This window comes from Heloderma suspectum, chromosome 6 (assembly GCF_057233095.1).
Source record: "Heloderma suspectum isolate Gila_16-S chromosome 6, 16-S_ref, whole genome shotgun sequence".
Lineage (NCBI taxonomy): Eukaryota > Metazoa > Chordata > Lepidosauria > Squamata > Helodermatidae > Heloderma > Heloderma suspectum.
This window is the reverse complement of record NC_139463.1, coordinates 829,375-855,100: the sequence shown is the minus strand read 5'-3', so window position 1 is coordinate 855,100 and position 25,726 is coordinate 829,375. Positions and strand designations below refer to the sequence as shown.

At 52.9% G+C, this 25,726-nt stretch overlaps 1 protein-coding gene across 4 annotated transcripts; it reads right to left on the bottom strand.

The window, feature by feature from the left end:
• Nucleotides 1–710: 710 nt before the first annotated feature.
• Nucleotides 711–24,747, bottom strand: UBE4A (ubiquitination factor E4A). Of its 4 annotated transcripts, XM_084860598.1 has the most exons (20): nt 24,612–24,747; nt 23,538–23,611; nt 22,548–22,724; nt 21,744–21,856; nt 13,518–13,670; nt 13,272–13,431; nt 12,952–13,154; nt 12,437–12,628; nt 11,728–12,061; nt 11,429–11,549; nt 10,522–10,829; nt 9,053–9,185; nt 5,371–5,558; nt 4,757–4,857; nt 4,550–4,663; nt 3,577–3,751; nt 3,313–3,493; nt 2,831–2,978; nt 2,131–2,288; nt 711–1,499 (listed from the first exon to the last, which is right to left on the bottom strand). In XM_084860598.1, the coding sequence occupies exons 3-20, from the start codon at nt 22,582–22,584 to the stop codon at nt 1,364–1,366; spliced, it is 2,955 nt and encodes a 984-aa protein (XP_084716724.1). In that variant the 5' UTR covers nt 22,585–22,724; nt 23,538–23,611; nt 24,612–24,747; the 3' UTR covers nt 711–1,363. The 4 variants fall into 4 exon arrangements, with proteins under 4 accessions (XP_084716724.1, XP_084716722.1, XP_084716723.1 ...); XM_084860596.1 differs by lacking the exon at nt 24,612–24,747 and having other exon boundaries at nt 23,538–24,082; XM_084860597.1 differs by lacking the exons at nt 23,538–23,611; nt 24,612–24,747 and adding an exon at nt 23,177–23,363.
• Nucleotides 24,748–25,726: the final 979 nt, after the last annotated feature.

Sequence of the window (25,726 nt, the reverse complement as noted above, 5' to 3'; positions counted from 1 at the left end):
CAAGGAACCCAAGGCGGCTTACATTATCCTCCTCTCCATTTTATCCTCACAACAACAACCCTGTGAGATAGGTTGGGCTGAGAGTCTGTGACTGGCCCAAAGTCACCCAGTGAGCTTCCATGGCCGAGTAGGGACTAGAACGCGGATCTCCCGATTCCCAGTCCAGCACTCTAGCCACTACACCACACTGGAAATACAGATGGCAGTGGCTGCAGACCCTCACTTTGCTCTGAGGCAATCTCAGCTGCTGGTAAGAAAATTCATACATTTTTTGGTTAAAAAATTAGGAGTGGGGCACCAAGAAAGGTGTCCTGAGCACTGTGATGCCCATAGGGACCACATTTCCTAGCTCCAGTATATACGTCTAGATGGTAATACTAAAAACCTTTAAGGCAAGATGGAGGAAGCTAGAGTGCTTGCAGCTAGATGAGAACATGGCTTGGAAACGGTATAAATAAATAGCTGTCACAATGAAGTGGTCATGGTGGCAAGGATCTGGATTAGGACTGGTACTCCTTAGTCTGTCCATAAACATCAAGTGAGATTGCTCTGTTTGCAGCTGGCATCGATTCATCCACGGACAGGCAAAAAAATGGGAAATGAGATTCAATGTAAGCAAGTGTAAAGTAATGGGCACTGGGGCAAAGCCCCCATCCCTTCTGTCTGACAGTTGCTCTCTTGGATGCATTCTTTTTACTCTTTCAGCAAAATTTCATGGACCCCTGACGCTTTTATTGATCTAAGGAAAATGCCATAGTATATACACATTGCATACATACCGACATGCGACAGGCACAGTATAAATGTGGGCAGGATTTACAGAGCGCCTGCATGAACACGTACGCAGGGCTTGCTGAGGGCATGGTCACTCCAAGCGACAGCAATAACAGAGGTCCAGGAGGACAGTTTGTTACGCTGAGTGCAGGCTCTGGGAGTGGGGAGCAATGGAAATGTCACGGCACACGTGTGCCCAGCCCCTTTGTCTCAGCTTTTTCTACCCAAAGACGGCCGCCAGAGCAAGCCACAGATCCCCGCTGATGCGGTCAGAATGGATTTGCATAAAGAAAGGCCTGCCCACTGGGGAGGACACAGCTTTTATCTTCACCTTAAACAGAGCAAAAAAAGCTGCTGCCACAAGAGAATGGAAGCTGGTCTGGGGAGGGGCTTTCGGGAGGGCCACTGCCATGAACACAGGACAAGAGGCAAACCAAAGTGGCAAGGGAGCAGCTGGACCGAGTCCTGAAGGCAAGAAACCAAAGAAAGGGGCTAAAGCGGTGCCCCCCCCCCCCCTCCACAGCAGTGGCTAGAGAGGGCAGCCTGCTTCAAGGTTCTGGGTGGAGGGTGCACTGCAGCGTCGGCCAGATCAGGGCATCCCTCCCAACTGTGCCTTCTGCTTCTTCCTCTCTGCAAGCCACTGTTGAATCCTCTCCTTCAGTTCAGTATTTGGTCTGATCTGGTCCATGGTGAGGGGGCTGCGGTTAAAAGGGTCAGTCTGGTCACTGCAAGGAGGAAGCAGGAAGAGGGTCAAGGGGAAGCCCAGCTGGATGTGAGGAGGAGGAACTACCCCCAAATATTTGTAGAGAGATTGACCAACCACGTGGCCTGGAAATGGATTTATACCCGCTGTAGTCTACACCAGAGGCTGGCAACATGTAGGCCGAAACATCTGGAGGGCCACAACTCCTACCATCCCAATGGGAACTGTAGGCCAAAACATTTGGAGGGCTGCAAGTTGCCCACCCCAGTACACAAACAAGGAGCAAGGACTTAGAATCATGTGGCAGAGAGCAGGACTAGTTTTTATTCAACCACAGTTCTGGAAGCCTAATTAGCTGCTCTGACAGATCAGCTGCTCTGACAGACCCCCATGTACCTGCTTCCCATCCTACCTGCCACCAGCAGTCTCTGTGCAGCCTTTGGCAGCGATGGGATGCAGCTTCTTTCAGAGAACTGCCTGTGCCAAGGAGAGGGGCTGAGCCCAGACAAAGGAGAGCAAGGCTGACTGCAGCAGGCACAGGGACAGATCAGGGTGCTGGTGTCTGTATCTAACACAAGCTCACCTCTTCCCTCGAAGGGGAAGCTGCCAGCTGTTCGACCTCAACCCTGTCCCCTCCCCCTCCTTCTGAATACCTTAAGAGGTGCCTGGCAATTGTTGACCTATCCACAGTGACCCGAGAGGAAGGCAGCAGCACCGGGTCCATCATTAAAGTACTCATAATGGGATCCAGGAACTCATCACAGGCATCAGCATAGGTCTCCTCTTCCTGCTGCTGGCGGTCTGCATGGGACTAGAGGAGCAAGCCCAGCAGTTAGCAGCACCCCTGCCCACTCACAGAAGGATTGCCCTGCAGCTGGAAGGCCTCCACCATAGTGATGGGGCTTCTGGCTGCCCCCTGAGCCAAAGCACAGCCTGGACCTTGGTTCCTGAGTTTCAGGCAAGGGCAACAAGTGAGAGGAACGTTGTGTTCTTCAGCCTAGCTGAGCCCCAGAAGGAGATGAGAGATGCAATTCCAGCTTTTGGGAAGGGGCTACTGCTCCCACCACCTTCCACTTTGTTCACTTGCCTCTTTGGCTTTCAACCACCCTGGGGCCTTCATGAGAATACTGCACCCAAAGGTTCTCCTCGGGAGGTGGGGGAGAGAAAGAGGGCTAAAGCCCAGATGCTGCTAGGTGGGCTGAGCCCCATCCATGAACCAGAAGGACATGCACAAGCTTCCCAGCATGAAATACTAACAGTACAGGGCGAGGACCCAACAGGCAGCCCCTTCACAGAGCAGGTATCTGGGATAGAAAGGGGTGGGAAGAGAAGCAGTGCCAGCCCCCATCTCACCTTGACCCGCTCTGCCAGGTTGCTAAATGAGACAATCATGTTGCCAGGCTTGTTGATCTTCTTCAGGACTCGGACTGTCTGAGCAAAAAGGGTTGGAGAATACGACCGCCCATCCTTAGGCACTGTGGCACAAAAGTTCTCCTCGTCACTGAAACAGAGAATAGGGCTGAAAGGACAACACCGGTCCATGCAAGCACCAAGTCTTGTCCCTCCTTCAACAGTGGGGCCGGTGAGGCCCCTGGTCATGCAGGCCAGCCAACTAACTCTCCAGGGCCTTCTGCAGACGAGCTCAGCCAGCCAGGCCTTTGAGCTCTGGCAACTGCTTTTCCTCTCACGCCTGAACAAACCCAAGAACACCCTTGCTTGGTCAGACCAAAGGCTTCTCCTTCCATCAAGCAGCAACACTCACGACAAGCACCAATGGAGGCTCCTAGCTTGAGCAGACTGCCCTGGATTTGATCTGTCCTCAACACACAACATACCCCAGATTTAAGTAGATGGTGCAGATGTCAGAAACCAGTTGCTGGGGTTTGAAGTCAAACTCACTGAAGTCCTTGACCTTTAAGGCCCCCATTTTGGGGCCTACCAGGTGCTGCAGGAAGTAGTTGAGCATGGAGATGATGCGCTCAGCCAGGAAGGGGTGCACAAAGAGGGACTTGATCTCTGCAATGGAAACCCGCTCTCTGTGAGGTCCCTGAGCAGTCCGGCTCCCTGCCTTGCCCCCAGCTAGAGAATGCTGCCTTTACCTGAGGTCAAGAAGGCCAGGGTCCCAATGGTCTCATTGGACATAATGTTGTGGAAGCGAGCCAGCTGCCCAAACATCTGCAGACTGGCTTCCTTCTCACGCCGTGCCTCAGCAGACAGGCTGTCCCACTCACCCCGATCCTTCTCAATCTGCTGGATCTTGATCTTACTCAGGTACTGCAGAAAGATATTCGGGGGAGGGAGGAGAGTGTGGGGAGAAGGAAAGCGGGGGATGAGAACATTTGTGGCAACAGCATCCCCAGCGCTCATCAGGCCACCTGCAGAAGCTCAGCCCTCCCTCTCGAGACAGGGAAGCCACCATGATGGGAGAAGCCTGCCTTCGAGTGAACAGCAGCACCCCAGCCAGGACTAGTTTCCCCTCTCTCCGTTGGGACTGGCTGCAGCCCTCTCAGGCAGGCACAGCCTCTGCTGGAGATCTGCAGCACACCCAGCAGAAACAAGGGAGATTCCAAGAGGGTGAGGAGGAACAGGACTGAGAGAGAGAACAAGGAGAGCACCCAACAAGTGGGAACGTGAGGTGTGTCAAGGGAATGCGTTCCTGTAGATTTGGGGTGGGGTGGGGTGGGGTGGGGTGGGGGTAAGGAAAAGAGAATGAATCTCAGAAGCATGACTGGTAAAACCATAGAAATCAAGCCTGATGGTATAGCAGCTGTCACAGAAGCTTTCCTCCATCTCCTGAGCTGATCCACAACGATCAGTTCATAAAGACAGAAACTGCTCCCAGGATCTTTCCAGGAGAAAAGCACACACGCGCTCTCTCTCTGTCTCTCTCTCATTCAGATGCATGCGCGCACACACACCCACGCCCCTACCTTCTTCCCATCTTGCTTGGTACGCTGCAATCAGGGGAACCAAACATGGGAATTCCTTCAACAATCACTGCTACAAACAAGACCTGATTCACCGAGTTTGGGGCTGTGTTCCCCCCCGCCCATGCCCTCGGAAATGCTTTACCTGTATTGCCTCATCCAACAAGAAAATGGCATCGTTCATGAGCAGGTTAAGAAAGCGCAAGAAGAGGGGGGGACTCATTGCTTCCAGGTTTTCTGAGGCGTAGACCGCCAGTGCCTGTAAGTTGCAGAGAAGAGAGAGGTAGCCGTTTTCTCCCCAGACAGCATCACTGCCCTGACCCAAGTGACTTGTGCCCTTCTCAAGCCTTACCTTGATGCTTTCCTGATAAGAATCGATACCCCACATATATCTGAGGATGGGGTACATGGGCCTGCGATAGTTGAACTTCTGCTCAAACTGATGGGGATCCCCTAAGTAGGGGGAAGAAAGCAGGCGGAGCCAGAATGAAGGCCACGGTCTGGAGGCACCAGATGACCAAGAAAGGGAGCTTTTGCCCACCAGACAGAAGGCCCTTCTGGGCTCCCTTTGAAGCTCCACCTGTGCACCCAGAGCCAGAACAAAGGACTGGCCCTTTCCACCCACCACTTTCACAGTTTGCAGACAAGATGATGGCAAGGACAGCTCAGCAACCTGCCCAAGGCCGTGAATGGCAGAGGGAGGGAAGCCGCCCGTGTCTGGTGCAGAACGAGGGGCTCGGAGGCCTGGGTACGAAAGAAGAGCCTCTTTGCTGCTGCCCCCACCCCCATGCCAGCGTAGGCACCACTACCGGGGATGCCAAGCACTCTTCTGAGTGGACAGGGAAACAGGAGGCTGCCTGGTGTGGCAGCAGCTCTGGAGGAAGAAGGCAGCACATGCTGCTTGCATGAGAGCCCATGAGCCCAGCTGGACATGAAGTGAGCTGGAGTGAGGCCCCCATGCCTTACCTGTGAACTCAATGTCTACAAAGACCTTGATCAGCGCCTCAGCCAGGTAGGCGGCATGCTGGTAGGAGCAGAAGACCCTCTTGCGATGGAAGACGCTTGAGACCAGGGGGTTCTGCACCGGGTCCAGGTGGGGCATGACGGCCTCCAGCACTTCAGCCAGCTTGGCTCGTAGATGTGGGTTCTTCATCCTGCAACGAGGGTCAACAGCTTGGGAGGATGTTCAAGGATGCTCATTCTTTGTGCCTTCACATTAAGATAGCCACGTTCCATGGAGAGACTTTCTGCAGGGCTGCCCCTGAAAACCCTTTGGAGACTGCAGCTGGGGAAGAATGCAGAGGCTGCTGGAAGCCCAAGGCAGGTCACCTGCCCCAATGTCCACATGGTTTTCCTACTGTCTCCTTGGCTCAAGCGGGGGTACTTGATCTGCCTCTCAAGACCCAAAGACCCTGGACATAGCAGATGCAAGTGGCTGCCCACCCCAGCACTTGTGAGAGAGCTGCTGTGCCACAGCCCCATGCACAGCATGCTGGTTGAAGGCCCCCTTGGGCAACACTTCCGCAAACACAGTTGCTGGGGAGGAGCAGTTCTGACAATCTGTTCAAGGACACGGCAAGCAGAGCAGAAGATGTCCATACTGGCCTGGCCTTCAAGGTGATGGTATAGGAACTGCAGGATCACAGCCTGGGCCAAAGGTGGCTGTGTTAACCTGGGACACAGCCCACCTCCCTGCTTTGGTGTCTACTAGAAATCACCCTTGGAAGACAGGCTGGTGTCATGCCCCGACTGGAGGAGTCCTCCTCTGAGGAGCTACAGGCCCCAGAAGCCCAGAGTACCCCAGACCAGGGACTGCCACCCGACCCACAGGAGCCTGAGCCCTCGGGGGAAGTGGCTGCAGGGCCATCCTTGTCAGGAAAGAGGGACTCTGCCTCTGAGGCAGAGGCTGAGCCATCCTGATCCCTCGGAGCATCGTCGCCTCAAGTGACAGGCTAGCAGGGCTCCTGTGCGAAGGAGTACTTGCCTCCCAAAATGGTCTCCTCAGGAGAAAGGGACTCCTCAGGAGTAGGCTCTGGAAAGGGAGCCCTGATTGCTGCAGCTGAGCTCTGGGTGGGGCCTGGCTTGCTTTGGGCTTACTTGCTGAGTGCTGAGTCTGACAAAAACACAGGTAAGAGCTCACTATCAAGCCTACTCTGTGGCAGTGAGGGTGGCAAAGAGACAGTTCTTTTCCACCAGCGTTGCATCTTGTCAGTGTCATCCAGCGGAGATTTTCCGAGTGGTTCACGGCCTGTTACATTCTGGGCCAGGGAGAGAGATGGTGGAACCCTCGGTGGCACGCTGTGATGAGTTTGCAAGGCACTTTGAAGATAAATTCACTCAGATTTCTCTTGAATTGGACACCACAATTAATGCAGTTCCATTGGTAGAGGCATTCAGAGCACCGTCTGGTCCAGTTTTATTGAATGCGTTTCAGTTACCGAGGCCTAAGGATGCGGACAAGGTGCTTGGCCAAGTCCGATCGACCACTTGTGTGCTTGACCCCTGCCCTTCATGGCTTATTAAATCAAACAAGGAGGGGATGTCTGACTGGGTCCAGGAGGATGTAAATTCCTCCTCAAGAGAGGGAGTGGTGCCTGCCGCTTTAAAAGAGGCAGTAATTAGGCCACTCCTGAAAAAGTCTAACCTGGACCTAGAGGATGTTAACAATTATAGGCCAGTGGCCAACATCCCCTTCCTGGGCAAGGTGCTTGAGTGGGTGTCGTAGGACAGCTCCAGGCACTGTTGAATGAAACGGATTACCTAGATCCATTTCAATCGGGCTTCAGGCCTGGTTTTGGAACAGAAACTGCCTTGGTCGCCCTGTGGGATGACCTCTGCCAGGAGAGGAACAGGGGGAGTGCGACCCTGTTGATTCTCCTGGACCTCTCAACGGCTTTCGATACCATCGACCATGGTATCCTTCTGGATAGGTTGTCTGGGTTGAGAGTTGGGAGGCACTGCACTGCAGTGGTTCCGCTCCTACTTGGATGGCCGATTCCAGAAGGTGGTGCTGGGGGATTACTGCTCTGCGTCATAGCAATTGTGCCATGGGGTTCCACAGGGCTCTGTTTTATCCCCCATGCTGTTTAACATCTACATGAAACCGCTGGGGGAGGTTATCCGGAGGTGTGGGCTGAGGTGCCATCAATATGCGGATGACACCCAGCTCTACCTCTCTTTCTCATCAAACCCAGGTGAGGCAGTGGCTGTTTTGAATCAGTGTCTGGGCACGGTAATGGACTGGATGAGGGCTAATAAACTGAAACTCAATCCAGACAAGACGGAGGTACTGTTAGTGGGTGGTTTGTCTGCCCAGCTAGGTGATATTCAACCTGTTCTGGAGGGGTTGCGCTTCCCTAAAGGATCACGTTCGTAGTTTGGGAGTGCTCTTGGATCCAGAAGTGTCACTTGAGGCACAGGTGAACTCAGTGGCACGCAGCACTTTTTATCAGCTTAGGCTGGTATACCAACTACGCCCTTATCTGGACAGAGAGAGCCTAGCCACAGTTATCCATGCTCTGAGAACTTCTCGTCTGGATTACTGCAATGCGTTATACGTGGGGCTGCCTTTGAAAACGGTCCGGAAACTTCAGCTGGTCCAAAATAGGGCAGCAAGACTGTTAACAGGGTCTGGCCTGCGAGCTCATATTGCGCCAGTACTTTTCCAGCTGCACTGGCTGCCAGTCCATTTCCGGGCCCGATTCAATGTGCTGGTGTTAACATTCAAAGCCCTTAACGGCTTGGGGCCAGGCTATCTGAAGGATTGCCTCCTCCCGTATGTGCCTGTCTGGACCTTAAGATCATCATCAGCGGCCCTCCTCTGTGAGCCCCTGCCAAAGGAAGTGAGGCGGGTGGCTACTAGGAGGAGGGCTTTTTCTGCTGTGGCACCCCGGCTCTGGAATGAGCTCCCTAGTGAGGTTCGCCTGGCACCTACACTGTATTCCTTTCGGCGCCAGGTGAAGACCTTTTTATTTTCCCAGGCATTTTAGCATTTTAGCTTTCTAGACTTTTATCTTTGCTGTTTTAAATCTGTATTTTAAACTCCTGCACTGCTGCTAGGTTTTATTGTGGTTGCATTGTTATACTGTGGTTTTAATGTTCTATATATTTTAAATTGTTTTATTGTGTGCCATTTGGTTTTAATTTTTAAGAGAGCTTCGGCTATTGGGCGGTATAGAAATGAAAAGAGAGGGAGAGAGAGAGAGAGAGAGAGAGATAGCAAGCAAACTTTCACTGGAAACCCAGCCAGCGCTGGACCAACTTGGTCCATCCAGCCTCTGCTGTGTACTTTGCCTCCTGAATCGCCTGATGCTGTTTCCCGGCCGTTTGCACTGCTCAACGACCTACTTCTGGACTGCATCACGTACCTGACTTATTGTGCTTGACCTCTTGCTTGGTATCTTGACTACTCCTGCTGCTGCCTGATCCTTGTTGCCTGCCTGCCTGCATTCCAACCTCTGCCTGGATATTGACCACTTCTGCCTTAGCTTAAACTTCCTTGGACTGAAACCTGTGTGCTTGACCGGTTGCTAACCAACTTGACTACTCTACGGCTTGCAAACAGCCAAGACTCAATTTAGAGCAGGACAGCTGGAGTGCCTGGGCTGGTGGGCACCCTTGGTGGGCAAGTGGCTGGAGAGGCCTTTACCTGTCTACATCCCCAGTGAAGACAGTCACAAAATGAAGGACGTGCTCCAGGGAGTTGGCAGACGTCTCCAGAAGGTCATCAGCAAAGCGACGCAGGAAGATGAAGAAGTCGCCTAAGTTGTCAGCAAAGAATTCTGCAAAGGCAAGGGGCTGAGTGAGCTGTTTGCCAGGAGAGTGCTCAGCCCCACTCCCAGCAGCACCTGCCCCTTCCCCATGACTTGCTAAGGACAAGAGCAGCAACCCTCTTCCAGAGCCAGGAGGAGGAACTCACCCATTACAAAGCCTCCTCTGGAGCAGGTCAGTGTTTGGGCTTCACCAAGGTCAACTGTGCAACACAGGAGGCCGAGCCAAGCAGACTGCAAGGCTCCACAAGCCGCCTTCTGCCTTGGCCATACTCACAGGGAGACAGATCTACTGGCCAGCATCGGAGGTGTGGGAAACAGAGACACATGCATGCAGATACGCATGTGTATTTCACATACAAGGACAGATAAAGGTGTGCTCCTGCGTATCTCCATTTCACTCCTCTATTAAATTAGCTAGCCTTTGAAAGGCACCATACATGGCCCCAGCAGCAAGAAGGACTGTTCTTCTGGGGCGAGCCCATCCATCTGGAGCTGCAGTGAGAACATTGCTGAGGAGGAGCTTGGGGCGCCGCGAGAGAGCTGTGGAATCGGCGCAAGAAATCAGGAATTTCATGCGGAACCCCAAGCAGGACAGCTGACTTTTTGAAGAGCGCTTTCTAGTTGCCACTGGTTTCAAAGCAGAGCCCGAAACCAGCCGAGGCTTCCGCACGCGTAAAACATGGTGGGCTTTTTGTGCTGTGTTTCTGCAGCCAGTACAATTCCCGGTCCCTCCCAGCCCGCAAGATCCCTTGCCCTCTAGAGCTCCAGAAGCCCCAAGCTTCCTTCTCCACCCCGGGACTGCAGTGACTGCACACAAGCACAGCCGAGACAAGATTTTGCGGCCAAGACAAAAGGAAGTGAAGACTGACCCAGGTTATTCCAGTCCCACTATCTGGCTTTTGTTTTTTGGTTGCCAGGTGTGGGTTGTTCTGGAGCAAATGTCTAGACCATTGGCACCCCTGCTACCACATGTGTTTACAGAGCTACATATGCTCCATTCCCACAGTAGCACAGGGAGGCTGTAATAAACCAGCTAGCCCAATCCAGACTGGGGACCTCCACTGATGGCAATGCCAGGGGCACCTGCTATTACGCCATGCGGCTCCACCTTGGCACCTATCGAGGTCTACTATTCTGAGGAGGATCACACAAGGCTGTATTTTATACAGCTGTATCTCCAAGATGGCCATCCCTCGCAGCAGCTCAGCCAATGCGCTCAGCTTCAGGGGACTGCTGGGAAGAACAGGTACTCACACCCTTGTATTCCATTAAGCCCAAGAGAGAGAACGCCAAGCACTCTGGCGGGGCAGCCCCTTGCCCAGTAGCCACAGGGAATGTCAGTCACCTGGGACATAGGCGAGCGCACTGCTCTCCACCTCTGGCAGAGGGAGCGACAAGTCAACCAGCTCAGTTCCTTGGTTTCCGATGGCCAGCTGGACTAGGAGAACGGCCATGGACACCTGCAGGTGGAGACAGTTCTGCAGCATCTGTGGCTCTGTCATAGCTGTTTTGGTGGAGAGATAGATGGTCATGAGGCGCTCAAACTGCTCCCGAAGGCTGTCAGCTGCGGGGCTGGAGCTCTGCTGAGCCTCTCGCCATGCCACCTGCAGCCGGTGGAGGCTTTGGTTGAGTTTGATCATCTGGTCATGCAACCTGTAAAAGCAATGAAGTACACACATAAACCAAAGGGGCAACACCAAGATGGTGTGTAGAACAAGGTGGCCACTGCAGTAGTATAGAAGGGTGGGACGGATGCCCAAGGTCACCAGTAAACCCATGCCAGAGAGGAGACTTGGTCTCCCAGGTCCAAATCTAATCCTATTTCTGTTGGACCACACAAAATTCAAGCTGGAACATGTGTTTGCATCCAGGGCCCTGCTGCAACCTTTAGAAGGCTGCTTTGGTTTGAAGGGGCCCTTTGAGGAACAGTTTGGAATGGCATTCACATTGACTCCAGCCCCTCAGCTTCTCCAGTATAGCAGAACACCCACCCTTTCGCCAGACCAATGTCTGCTTAAACAAGCTTGGCTTGAGGTACCCTTACACCAGGGGAAGCCCCACTGTCCTCCTGACAAGAAAGCTTGTGAAGAGAGCATCTCCGGTCATCTCAGCTTGCTCAGGCTGCCAACCAGGCTTTGCCAGTTCAACCCTTTGGAGGCCAAGAGAACTAAGTTTTCAGTCTCTACCAAAAAAAAGGCCTTTCGAAGGCCTTTTCCATTCCTACCTGCAACTGGAACCTGTCGAGGCAGTACCTGTGAAATCCTAAATGAAGGCTATACTGCGTCAGCAGCAGGTTCTCTGTCACCAAGTTGTAGCTGGGAGCAAATTCTGGCTCAGTCACAGCTGGGATTAAGCAGGTTTCTTTTTCCAAACCTTGGGGGAAGTTAAAGGGAAAGCTTCCACACCAGTTCTAACAAGTCATGCCCTCCCAGGAGGATGCCGGTGTGACGGCGCTCGCTCCACTTCTCTCGGCTCCTGCTTGACCAGCATCCCCCTCCCTCCCAGACCGCCTGGCCAGGACACACGTCTGGCACAAGCCCTTGCGCCTCACCTTTCAAATGCACATTCTTGCTCCTCTGCTCTTCCTCATTCAGCTCCTTCAGAGCACAGTAGGTAGGGTCAAATGTGAGAAGCCGGGGAGATCGGGGCTTGCAGAAGGGCTGACAGAGCCTGAGGAGGGCAGCCCCCAAGTTCAGGAAGAAGGCATCTGAGGCATACATCTGGAAGAAGATCTCCGGCATCTGGTTGGCCCAGATTTTGGTACGGCCTGCATTGGCATAGAGACAGTTCCCCAGCCAGGACAGGATCCGGTGTTTGGTTTGTGGTGACAGCTGCAGCAGGTTCTTCAGCATCTGGCAGATCTTCTCATGAAACTGAGCCATGAACTATTAACAAGACACCAAAAGTCTTAATATGTGTACATGCATGCACATGCTTCTGGGATCTTCCTCATGCACTGAACCACTGAGCTCTGGCCCCTCCCTGCCTCCCAGATTTCAGCATTTCCACCAGTTGCCAGAATGTCTGGGTCTTACTCGTGCCCCAAAAAACTGGCCACCACTAAAGGTGATTTTGCAGGGAGATCTCCATGGTACAACACATTTGTGTTGAGAATGTGGAGCTTTGGGCACAGACACAGACCTGCCTGACCACTCGACAGTAAAGTGCACAGCTTTACTGTCACCAGCTCCTCCACCTCTGCTCTGAAGACTGCCTGGCTCAGCCACACAGCAAGCACAGACTGGCCTACGAGCACGCACCTGGTGGATGTTGGACTCCTGCACCTTGATCTCCTGAGGACTGGACTGAGAGGGATTCAGGAAGTAGCCGTGGTTCTCCACCACACCAGGGGTTTTCAGCAAGCATGAGATGCTCAAGACGGCTCCCAGCAGCGTCTTCTGGTACAGCTGCCCATTGGCTGGGTCCTTTGGCTGGATGTACTCAACAAAAACCTGAAATAGAAGCAGAAGGTACTGCTGGCCAGCCAGACCGGGAAACCCCCCACAGAAATACTGAGGTGGGGAAAAATAAAGTGCACCATTGTCCTTCCCTTCCACAAAATCATGGGTCCGTCACCAGAACCCGCCTTTAACTGAACCACATTGCAGTCATAGCCAGGTGTTGGGAAGAAAATGCTCCTTTGGCTGCAAGTGCCACAGCAGCCATGCAGAAAGCAAGCAAGAGGCCCTCCACCCAGGTGGAAGGCGGAAGATGGCCATGGTTGCTATTGCCTTGCTGCTGCCTGGCCCTGTGGAGAGGTCAGCCAAGGGCTCACTTTGGCTATATCTTTCTGTCTGGTGAAGTACAGGAGCATGTCCAGGTAAGAGTACAGCAGGATCTGACAAAGGTGCAGCTCTCGAATCCGTCCCAAGAGGATATCGAAGACTGGCACCATGACCTCCTCAAAGGTCCGCACTTCCTCGTCCATGGCGATGATTTCTATGACGTCCTCCAAGAACTCAGTTACATCTTCAAAGTCTACCAGGGGGAGAGGAAGGATGGGGAGAGAATTTGAAAACAGCACCTTTGAAGGATGTCAAGGAGTTGGAGCCTATTCACTTCTCCTGAGGCGCCCAGTTCTGCTCTGCAACTTACGAGCTCCTCTCAGGGACTCCAGCATCAAGTCCACGAGCTGCTCATAGACATTCTGGTTGACGTAGATCTCCGGCGTGAGGAAGACCGTGCGCGTGTTTGACACAGTCAGGTTCCGGCAGCGCACTGCAAAGGGCAACAGGTTTTCGGGCACTTTGGTGACCTACAAGGAGAGAGAAGGGTGCTTGGTCTGTGGCCTGCTCTGCTCAAGCTGGCAGGCAGGCTGGCTGGGACGGGGCCTTGACCCACCTCCTCCTTTGCCCTCTGGAAGCAGGCGAAGAGATAGCGAAGGATGTGCTTCTCCCCTGCATCTCTTTCCGCGGAGAGATTCTGTATTACGGATGAGGTCATGTGAATCAGGTGACTCCCTGGTTCTGGGAGCAGCAGTCGGGTGAAGAGAGCCTGCAGAAAAAAGTCAACCCAGGACGTCAGTGCCTAGTGCACAACCCCCTCTAGCCCCCCCGCCCCAACGACTATGCATCAGTCACAATTGCTTACTTACATGCAAAGAGAATCATAGAATAGTAGGCTGGAAGGGGCCTACAAAACCATCGAGTCCAACACCCTGCTCAGTGCAGGAACCCAAGTCAGAGCATCCCTGAAAGATGGCTGTCCAGCCTTGTCTTGAACACCTCCAGGGTAGGAGAGCCCACCACCTCCCTAGGGAATGGGTTCCATTGTCGTATTGCTCTAACACTCAGGAAGTTTTTCCTGATGTTCAGCCGGAATCTGGCTTCCTGTCACTTGAACCCATTAATCCATGTCCTGCACTCTGGCATGATCGAGAAGAGATCCTGGCCTTCCTCTCTGTGGCAACCTTTCAAGTACTTGAAGAGCGTTATCATACCTCCCCTCGGTCTTCTCTTCTCAAGGCTAAACATGCCCAGTTCCTTCAGTCTCTCTTAATAGGGCTTTGTTTCCAGTCCCCTGATCATCTTTGTTGCCCTCCTCTGAACCCTCTCCAGTTTGTCTGCATCCTTCTTAAAGTGTGGTGCCCAGAACTGGACACAGTACTCCAGATGAGGCCTAACCACTGCTGAGTAGAGGGGAACTAGTACTTCCCGGAATTTGGAAGCTATGCTTCTATTAACATTCTATTAATGTCTGTTTCCCACCTCCCAGCTGAGCAGAGCAGAGCAGAGCACAGCAGAGCAGAACAAACTGGTCCAGGGACTACAGAAGCAAGCAAGCTCCCAGAGAGCACGCACAGGAGGAGCAAACAGGAGTTGGACAGGGGAGTTCCGCAGGGGAGGTCAAGGACGAGGCCCCTAACATTTTTTTTTCATTTTATTTTTTTAACTAACTTTTTTCATTTATTTGTCTTGTAACACACACTTCCACACCAGTGGGACTCTGCTTTTAACCTCTACTGAGTAGAGGAGCAGGCACAGGCTAGTCTAGAACAATCACAAAGCTAGACACAAAAAGGGAAAAGAGGCAATGGAAGGACAGGACTCTCCAGTGGTGGTGACCTGCAAGGTGTGTGCAATGTTTGTTTTCTTGCCTGAGAACAACATGGCCTACACCTGCAACAAGTGCAAGTTGATCACGCTGTTGGAAGAAAAAGTAAGTGGACTGGAGCAGCGAGTGTCGACCCTCTGGGGAATAAGAGAACACGAAGTATTCTTGGACAGACTGGGGGAACTACAGAGGCAAAGGGAAGACCAGGGGCTTGAAGAGCAACAGCAAGATGAGGCAGAAGTGGGAAATGCTGAAGTGAAGAAAAATGGAGTAGAGGATACTCCGTGGAAAAGGGTGACAGTTAGGAGAAGAAGAACTAGACGCTACTCTGCACCAGTGGAAGCAGTGGAGCTGTGGAACCGATTCCAGGTACTTGTGGATGAGACTGGAGGACAGCCTGCAGAGGAAGAATCACAGGGGAACCTGCATGAGAGTGAGCAAGAGGCTGAAGGTCAGTCAAACAGAGGCGATGAAACCCAGGCCTACAACAAGAAGAGAAGAGTGGTAGTAGTGGGAGACTCCTTGCTGTGTGGGATCGAGACCTAAGTATGTCGCGAAGACCCGTGGACTCGTCAGGTATGTTGTCTCCCAGGAGGATGGATTAGAGATGTGACTGAAAGGTTGCCTGCACTCATTAAGCCCACTGACAGGTATCCCTTTTTTCTCATCCATGTCAGAACAAATGATACCGCCAAGCGGAGCTATGAAGAAATCACTTCAGACTTTGAAGCTTTGGGAAGGAAACTCAAGAACTTTGGGGCCCAGATAGTTTTCTCATCCATCCTTCCAGTAGTTAGAAGAGGGATAGAAAGGGAACGAAAAATACTCCGGGTGAATGACTGGCTAGGAAGGGGGTGCCGACAAGAGAGATTTGGATTCTGGGACCAGGGCTATACTTCCTGGAAGATGGGCTGTTGGCAAGGGACGGGTCATTCATTCATTCATTCATTTATTTATTTATTTCATTTCTATACCGCCCAATAGCTGAAGCTCTCTGGGCGGTTCACAAAAATTAAATCCAAACAATACACAATAAAACAATTTAAAATATACAGAACATTAAAACCACAATATAACAATACAACCACAATAAAACCTAGCAGCAGTGCCGGAGTTTAAAATACAGATTTAAAACAGCAAAGATAAAAGTCTAGAAAGCTAAAATGCTAAAATGCCTGGGAAAATAAAAAGGTCTTCACCTGGCGCCGAAAGGAATACAATGTAGGCGCCAGGCGAACCTCACTAGGGAGCTCATTCCAGAGCTGGGGTGCCACAGCAGAAAAAGCCCTCCTCCTAGTAGCCACCCGCCTCACTTCCTTTGGCAGGGGCTCACGGAGAAGGGCCGCTGATGATGATCTTAAGGTCCGGGCAGGCACATATGGGAGGAGGCGATCCTTCAGGTAACCTGGCCTCAAGCCATTAAGGGCTTTGAATGTTAACACCAGCACTTTGAATCGGGCCCGGAAATGGACTGGCAGCCAGTGCAGCTGGAAAAGTACTGGCGTAATATGAGCTTGCAGGCCAGTCCCTGTTAAAAATCTTGCTGCCCTGTTTTGGACCAGCTGAAGTTTCCAGACCGTTTTCAAAGGCAGCCCCACATATAACGCATTGCAGTAATCCAGACGAAAAGTTATCAGAGTATGGATAACTGTAGCAAGGCTCTCTCTGTCCAGATAAGGGCGTAGTTGGTATACCAGCCTAAGCTGATAAAAAGTGCTCCGTGCCACTGAGTTCACCTGTGCCTCAAGTGACACTTCTGGATCCAAGAGCACTCCCAAACTACGAACCTGATCCTTTAGGGGGAGTGCAACCCCCTCCAGAACAGGTTGAATATCACCTAGCCGGGCAGACAAACCACCCACTAACAGTACCTCCGTCTTGTCTGGATTGAGTTTCAGTTTATTGGCCCTCATCCAGTCCATTACCGTGCCCAGGCACTGATTCAGAACAGTCACTGCCTCACCTGGTTTTGATGTAAAAGAGAGGTAGAGCTGGGTGTCATCTGCATATCGATGGCACCTCAGCCCACACCTCTGGATAACCTCCCCCAGCGGTTTCATGTAGATGTTAAACAGCATGGGGGATAAAATAGAGCCCTGTGGAACCCCATGGCACAATTGCCATGGCACAGAGCAGTAATCCCCCAGCACCACCTTCTGGAATCGGCCATCCAAGTAGGAGCGGAACCACTGTAGTGCAGTGCCTCCAACTCCTAACCCAGACAACCTATCCAGAAGGATACCATGGTCGATGGTATCGAAAGCCGCTGAGAGGTCCAGGAGAATCAACAGGGTCGCACTCCCCCTGTTCCTCTCCTGGCAGAGGTCATCCCACAGGGTGACCAAGGCAGTTTCCATTCCAAAACCAGGCCTGAAGCCCGATTGAAATGGATCTAGATAATCCATTTCATTCAACAGTGCCTGGAGCTGTCCTACAACCACCCGCTCAAGCACCTTGCCCAGAAAGGGGATGTTGGCCACTGGCCTATAATTGTTAACATCCTCTGGGTCCAGGTTAGGCTTTTTCAGGAGTGGCCTAATTACTGCCTCTTTTAAAGCGGCAGGCACCACTCCCTCTCTCAAGGAGGAATTTACAACCTCCTGGACCCAGCCGGACAACCCCTCCTTGTTTGATTTAATAAGCCATGAAGGGCAAGGGTCAAGCACACAAGTGGTCGATCGGACTTGGCCAAGCACCTTGTCCGCATCCTCAGGCCTCAGTAACTGAAACTCATCCAATAAAACTGGACCAGACGGTGCTCTGAATGCCTCTACCAATGGAACTGCATTAATGGTGGTGTCCAATTCATGACGAATCTGAGCGACTTTATCCTCAAAGTGCCGTGCAAACTCGTCACAGCGTGCTACCGAGGGTTCCACCATCTCTCTCCCTGGCCCAGAATGTAACAGGCCACGAACCACTCGGAAAAGCTCTGCTGGACGACACTGAGAAGATGCAATGCTGGTGGAAAAGAACTGTCTCTTTGCCACCCTCACAGCCACAGAGTAGACTCGATAGTGGGCTCTTACCTGTGCTCGGTCAGACTCAGCACGAGTTTTCCTCCAGCTGCGTTCTAGCCGTCTCCCCTCTTGCTTCATTGCCCTCAGCTCAGGTGTATACCAAGGAGCTGGCCGGGCTCTGCTCAGAGGGAGAGGGCGCTTGGGCGCGATCATGTCAACCGCCCGAGTCATCTTTGCATTCCACAGAGTGACCTGGGCTTCGACAGGAGCCCCAGCCATACCAGCAGGAAAATCCCCCAGAGCCCTCTGGAATCCATCGGAATCCATTAATCTCCGGGGGTGGACCATTTTAATAGGTCCCCCACCCTTGCAGAGGGGAAAGGCCGCCAGGAGTCTAAACCTCAGCAGGAAGTGATCTGACCATGACAAAGGGGCAGATGTTAATTCCTCCACTTTCAGATCACCATCCTCCTGCCCAGTCGAGAAAACCTGATCAAGCGTGTGTCCTTTTGTATGCATTGGGCCAATGACATGTTGGGACAGCCCCATGGTTGTCATGGCGGCCATGAAGTCCTGAGCCGCCCCGGATACAGCGGCCTCGGCATGGAAGTTGAGATCCCCCAGGACCATCATCCTAGGGGTCCTCAACACCAAGTCCGAGACCACCTCCTTCAGCTCAGGCAGGGAGTCTGATGGGCAGTGGGATGGGCGGTACACCAACAGAATCCCCAATCTGTCCCGGGTACCCAACACAAGGTACAAACACTAAAGATCTGTGCTCGAATGAGCAGGAAGCCTGGAGAGGGAGATTGAATTCCTATAGACCACGGCAACCCCCCCCCCCCCGACCCTCAAGTCGGTGTTGGTGCTGCACCGAGTACCCAGGAGGGCACAGCTGGGAGAGAGTGACCCCTCCCAGTTCCCCACCCAGGGTTGCACCTCACAAAGGAAGGGAAGAATGTGTTTGGCCACAGCATGAAGAACTTCATCAGCAGGGCTTTAAACTGAATCCTACGGGGAAGGGAGATGTAATGTTGGGGGTAACAATGGACGTAGGAGCATGCACTGCACTGGAGAGAACAGCTCTGAAAGCACCCAATAATAGTCTTCAGATACATGTAGGAAGAAAGCCGGACTATGAAGCACATGGTCTTCGATGTCTATATACTAATGCCCAGAGTATGGGAAACAAACAGAACGAACTTGAACTCTTAATACAAGAGGGAAATTATGACCTGATAGGTATAACTGAGACTTGGTGGGATGACTCTCATGACTGGAATACAGCAATTGAAGGATTGAACTTGTTCAAAAAGAACAGGAGGAACAGAAAGGGTTAGGGTTACAGAAATACAGGAGGAGGAGCTTGGTAGCCCCATCGAGAGCATCTGGATCAAAATAAATGGAGCAAAGAATAAAAGGAACCTGGTGGTCAGAGTCTACTACCGGCCACCCAATCAAGGAGAAGATGAGGATGAAACTTTTGAAAAGCAAATAGCCAATGTTTTAAGGAAGCATGATGTAGTAGTAATGGGGGACTTCAATTTCCCCAATATTTGCTGGGAGACAAATTCTGCAAAACATGGCCCCTCCAGGAAATTCCTGACTTGTGTGGGGGATAACTTCCTCCTACAGAAAGTAGAGGAAGGAACTAGAGGATCGGCTATCCTTGACTTGATCCTAACCAACAGAGATGACTTAGTGGATAAAGTAGCAGTTACAGGAACTCTGGGGGAAAGCGACCATGTTGTACTTGAGTTCTTGGTTCTAAGGGAAGCAAAAGCCGAGTGTAGCCAAACGCGTACCCTGGATTTTAGGAAAGCTGATTTTAATAAACTCAGAACAATGATCAGTAAGGTCCCATGGCAAGCGACTCTAACGAGAAAAGGAGTCCAAGTTGGGTGGGAGCTTTTAAAAAAGGAAATTCTCACAGCACGATTACAAACAATTCCAACAAGAAGAAAAGGTGGAAGACAACAGAAGACGCCAATGTGGCTTCACAAAAAGCTTAAGGATGACCTGAAAACAAAAAAGGACACATATTGGAAGTGGAAAGAAGGCCAAGTAACAAAGGAAGAGTACAGGCAGGTAGCACAGAATTGCAGGGATGGTGTCAGGAAGGCTAAAGCTGAGAATGAGCTGAGATTAGCAAGGGATGCTAAAAACAACAAAAAGGCTTTCTTCAGCTACGTACATAGTAAAAGGCAGAGGAAAGAAATGGTGGTTCAGCTATTAAATAAGGATGGCAAAACGGTAACAGATGACAAAGAAAAGGCAGAGGTGCTCAATTCCTACTTTGGCTCAGTCTTCTCCCAAAAGAAGGAGCCTCGTGTGGTGCAGAGTGGTAGGTGGCAGTATTGCAACCGAAACTCTCCCCATGACCTGAGTCCGATCCCAGCAGAAGCTGGGTCTCGGGTAGCCGGCTCAGGTCAACTCAGCCCTCCATCCTTCCGAGGGCAGTAAAATGAGTACCCAGCTTACTGGGGGAATGGTAGTCACGGCTGGGGAAGGCAATGGCAAACCACCCCGCTATAGTCTGCCATGAAAATGCCAGAGTAACCAGCATCCCTCTAGGGGTCAGTAATGACCCGGTGCTTGCACAGGAGGAACCTTTCCTTTTTCCTTTCCTTTTTTCTCCCAAAAGAGGGTCTATGGCCCCCCTGGCAAAGGCAAAGTACAGGCTGAAGGGGCAGGATTGCAGCTTGAGATTGATAGGCATGTGGTCAAGGAACACCTAATTACTTTGAATGAGTTCAAATCTCCAGGGCCAGATGAACTGCACCCTAGAGTAATAAAGGAACTGGCAGAAGAACTCTCAGAACTGCTGTCTATTCTCTTTGAGAAATCATGGAGGACGGGGGAAGTGCCAGATGACTGGAGGAGGGCTAATGTTGTCCCTGTCTTCAAAAAGGGTAAAAAGGAGGAACCTGGGAACTACAGACCAGTCAGTCTGACATCAATCCCAGGGGAAATTCTGGAGCAGATGATGAAGCAATCCATCTGGAAGCACCTTGAAAACAATGCAGTGATGACTCGAAGCCAACATGGATTTGTCAAAAACAAGTCCTGCCAGACGAATGTGATCACATTTTTTGATCAAGTCACCTCCCTTGTGGACCATAAGAGCTGTAGACATCATATACCTCGACTTCAGCAAAGCTTTCGACAAAGTGCCTCGTGATATCCTGATGAGCAAACTAGCTCAAAGTGGGCTAGAGGAAACAACGATCCGGTGGATCCACAGTTGGCTACAGAATTGGACTCAAAGAGTGCTTATCAATGGGACCTTCTCAAACTGGGGAGAGGTAACCAGTGGGGTACCGCAGGGCTCAGTCCCGGGCCCAGTGCTCTTCAACGTTTGTATTAATGACTTGGAGGAGGAGGTGCAGGGAATGCTGATCAGATTTGCAGATGACACAAAATTAGGTGGGATAGCTAATACTTTGGAAGACAGAAACAAAATTCAAAGTGATCTGGATAGACTGGAGCGCTGGGCAGAAAACAACAGAATGACATTTCATAGGGATAAATGCCAAGTTGTGCACCTAGGAAAAAGAAACCAAATGCACAGTTACAAGATGGGGGATACGTGGCTCAGCAACACTATAAGCGAGAAGGATCTTGGAATTGTTGTCCATCACAAGGTGAATATGAGCCAACAATATGAGACCCAAAGATCATCCAGGCCAACCCCTCTGGCTAAGTCCAGATCCTTCATACACAACCCACCTCATCCTGATTCTCACAGGCTGATGGGACCAAAATACCCCCAGGTCAGAGGAGCCTGCCTGGCTTAAGGGAGAGTCCAATAAAGCAATGCACGTGGCTCTAAAAAGCGAGCCAAGCAAGAATTACAAAAGGAAGGCCGAAATCCTCCTGTCACAAGTCCATCTTACCCAGCAGAATGTTCCTCCCCTGCCACAAGCGCTGAAACCAGCTTGACCTGAAGAGCAAAGCTAGCCTCCTTCATCAAGCCTCACCGATTCCCTGCCAGTCCTCAGCCTGGCTGAAAAGCCAACCGTGTATGTGTGTGCGGCCACGCATGCACAGATACCTGTTCCACATTCTCCATGTCCAGCCAGTCCTGCTCGTCCAGGTCTGCTGCCATTTCCTCCAAGTACACGCAGCGTGCAGGAATCCCATTGCCACTTTTCAGATTGGGGTCACCTGCAGGTTAGGAATCACCAAACTGATACCATATTTCAAGCACAAAACTCAAACATGCAAGCCCCCTCCCACGAGGCTTCCTGGCCTGGCAGAACTTAAAAATAGTTGGTAACTTCATGAAACAGACATCTCTTCCCCAGTGGAAGGAGAAGAGAAAAAGGTCTAAGCTTAGTTTTGTTTAGTGCCAATGGCATAGCACATGCCTGAAGAGACACAGGCATTATGCTGCAAGGTAGGAAGAGCAGCTTGCAACTCATGAGGGAATTTTAAGCTGCTGTGTGGATGGATGGATCTCAGTTTCAAGGGTTTCCCCACCCAGCTGAGACAGGAGAAAGCGGCAGCAGCACCATAGCAAGAAGCACCATATGTTGCCAGTGAATGTAACTTGAAGTGCTTTGCCCCTGGGTCAGTGGCCAAGTTTTGGATCCTTGCTATAGACTGACTAGTCCACAAAGGTGCCAAAAAGCAAAAGCCAAGCCAGCAAGACAAGCGTTGTTGGACCAAGAGCTGTCCTCCTCCTCTTCCTCCTCCAGGAGGCTGTACAGCATGCAGCACACAGGTCTTTGTTGAGCCTGCAACCTTATCACCCCCACCTTAATGCTGCAGCCCTGCCTCAGCTGGGCTGCAAAGAACCCCAGTGGCTCAGAGTTCCTCCCAACCTGGACACCAGGAACTAACTCCGCAGTCTTACTGTTGTCAAGTGTTATCAGGAAGATTCTCTGGATCATGTGGTTGATGTTGAGTTGCTCGCAGAGCTCCTGCTGGGAGCGGAAGGAGCGGCTAATCTCGGCCACCGAGTAGTCACAATCATCCAGACTTTCAGACACGCTGTTGTCAGAATCATCTTGGCTGGCTGACGTTTCCTCCACTGGAGAAGTACAGCTGGTCAACAAGTAGCCTAGCTTGGCCTAATCTGGCCCCCAGCCCCCACCTGAGCAGCCCCTCCCCTCCCCGGAAGAAAGGCTGCGTGTCAAGAAGCAGGAGGGACTGGCGTGGCGAGTGCCTCAGATCTGGTTGCTTCTCACAATGCCAGGCACCAGGCGACCAGTGTGAGCACTGAGGAGCCACCAGCCACTGAACCAGGCAGACCACACATTGCAAAGGTATTGGTGCCTCTGAGGAAAATGTGGAGACCGCCTGCCAGCCACACACACACTGAACACTTTTAGCACCTTGCCTTCTCCTCCTTGGTACCTCAGCACCATCCCTGTGGTCTCAGAGTAACCACCTGCGTGCCCCAGCAAGACACAGAAAGGCAGCCTCAGTGGCTGCCCTCCCACCCTGAACTCTGCGCTTTCAGAGATTTGCCAAACTAGGCACCTTTTCGGGAAGACGCTTCCATTTGGGAGACTGGAATTACGCCAGTAAAAAGCTGGGTGGAATTTAGCTTCTACCAAGTTTTAGCTGTTCCAAATTACTTCTTCTCATCAGCATGTATTCCTCCAGTCAGGAAGCTTCCACTGTGGCCTTCCTTCTGCAACCCACCACCACTGACCCAAGGCGGTGGGCTATCACTTCGACTAAGCGCTGCCTAACACTGGAGCGGGTGTCGAGCACCCCGGTGCCTGCCTCTCGGGCTGCCTCGACGGGGGGCTCCGCGCTCCCGCCCGCCCGCCGGCCGCCTCCGTCCCTGGGCCGGGGGCGTCTGCCTGCCCCCCGCGGAGTGGCGCCCTCCTCTCACCCGCGGGCGGCGGCAGAGGGGGCGGCGCCGGCTGCTTCTGGATGTCGGCGAAGTGCTTGGCGTCGGCGACGGAGCTGAAGAGGGCGGCGAAGGGGTTCCTGGAGATGCTGTTATTGTTCTCGTGGTCGGTCATTTCCCCGCCGGGCGAGCGCCCGCTCCATGGAGGGCGGGCGGCCAGGGCGAGAGCAGCGCCGCAGGGCCGGGGAGGGCCAGCGCACCCCACGCCGGCTCACGGGGCCGCCCGCCGGGCGGAGCGCCCGAGGGGAGGCAGGCCGCGGCGAAGGCGCCCGGCGCCGAGACGGGCTCCTGCGCGGCCAGGCCCTGCTCGGCTCCCGGCGGGCCGCAGGGGCGGCGCGCAGAGGGGGCGGCGCCCTCGCCCTGAGCCGACTCCCGGCCACGGCCTGGGCGGCCCGCTGCTCCGGCAAGGCCCGGCAGGGAAGAGCCGCCCGCTCCTCCCGACAGAGCGCGGCCGCGAGCCCGAGCCCACTTCCCGGCGCTCAGCCCGGCAACGCGCGTGACGCCGGCGGGCCGCGCCTTGCGTCATCAGAGCGCGACGGGGCGGGCGGGGAAGCTGCGCCGCGGGCAGGCCCGGGCCCAGGCCCAGGCCCGCCCTCCGCCGCCTCGTGGTTCCCTCGAGCAGCCGTCTCAAGCGCCCCCTCGCGGCGCGCGGACGCGAGGTCCGCGGGGGGCCGCGGCGCCTGCTGAGGCGCGCTCGCGTCTTGCGGGCGGGCGCGGCGCCGGGGCTTGGAGCAGCCCTGCAAGCGGCGCGGGGGGTGCGGGGCAGGCAGCAGCTGCCGGCCGGAGCTGCGGCTTCGCGGCCCTGCCGGAGGGGGAGGGTCCCCAGCCGCGAGGCCTCGCCCGCGCTGCCTTGGCGGGCGGGCTGCCCTCCGGGCGGCGGCGCGAGGAGCCGGGGAGCGCCTCCTGCCTTGGCTGGCCGCTGCCAGCCTTTGCGGGCTGGGCCGGGCCGGGCGCGCCTGCTGCCCCATGCCATCTCTGTGGGCAGCCCGGAGAAAGGCTTCCGGAGGCCCCCCGAGCCCGGCGATTCCAGGCATGGACCTCTCTGCACGTTCGTACCTCTGTGGCTAGAGCAGGGAGGGACGCGGGCCGGTGGCGGGCCGCCCCGGCCGCCCCGCGTCTCTTGGTCACGCCGCGCTTTCCCCCTGTGGAAGCGACAGCCGCCCGTCGGATTTCCTCGGCATCGTTCTGACTGGCGGCGGAGGTCCCGCCTTCCCTGCTCAGCCCCCCCGCCCACATTTCGCACCCCAAGGGTAGCAGGGCAGTTCAGTGCTCTTTCACGTGCAGTTCTTTCATGTAAACGTGGAATTCTAAAAGGTTCTTAAATCTTAAGTGTCCTGCCAACGAAAATGACACTGTTAATAATTATTAATATCGATAATATTAATATTGTACTATTAATCCGTATTATTGCAGGTGGAGGGGCTCTGGCTCAGCTGAAGAGCATCATAGTCCTGGACCTGCCATAGACCATGTAGAAAGATAGACGTGCAGAGAACCTTGAAGGTTGCCTGTGCTTCAGGCCCATTAGGAGGAACTCACTTAACTTGGGTAGAACATGTCCATCCTGGTGCATGAATTCTGTAGCTGCCATTTTCCAAGGCGGCTGACATGCAAATGGGGATATGCAATAACTCATGAACAAATGTGTGTAGGAAGCTCATTTTGGTGGTCAAACATAGGGTTTTTTAGTCATGATTGGTAGAAGAACTTACTACTCACTGTTACCACCTGTATGGACTAGTAGCGAGAATGCTGGACTAAGAATTCAAATCCCTACTCAGTTACGAAGTTACCACCGCATGCACTTTGGAGAGTCACCGTCTCTTACGCTAATCTACTTCAACACTTTTCTGCAGACAAAGTTCAGGTATTTTTCCTAGGCATCTGATGCGTGCTTGGTCTGAAAGTATTAAGATCGACGAGTTCTTGTTTTGGCCAATGTGCTTGTTCCTTTAATCTAGCGCACATTTCCTGGGCAAAATAACTCACATGAGTTGGTTCATGCTAGCCTAACTAGGATTTACATGTACATTGAAGGCATCAGGTCGGATGGCTCTAAAAACCTTCGCAAATATTGCAATTTACTTTGATCAAAAGAGCCTTCATCAGGCCATTGTAAAGCAGGTTTTTCATAGGTATACCCATACCAGACATGACAGAGATAGACTAAA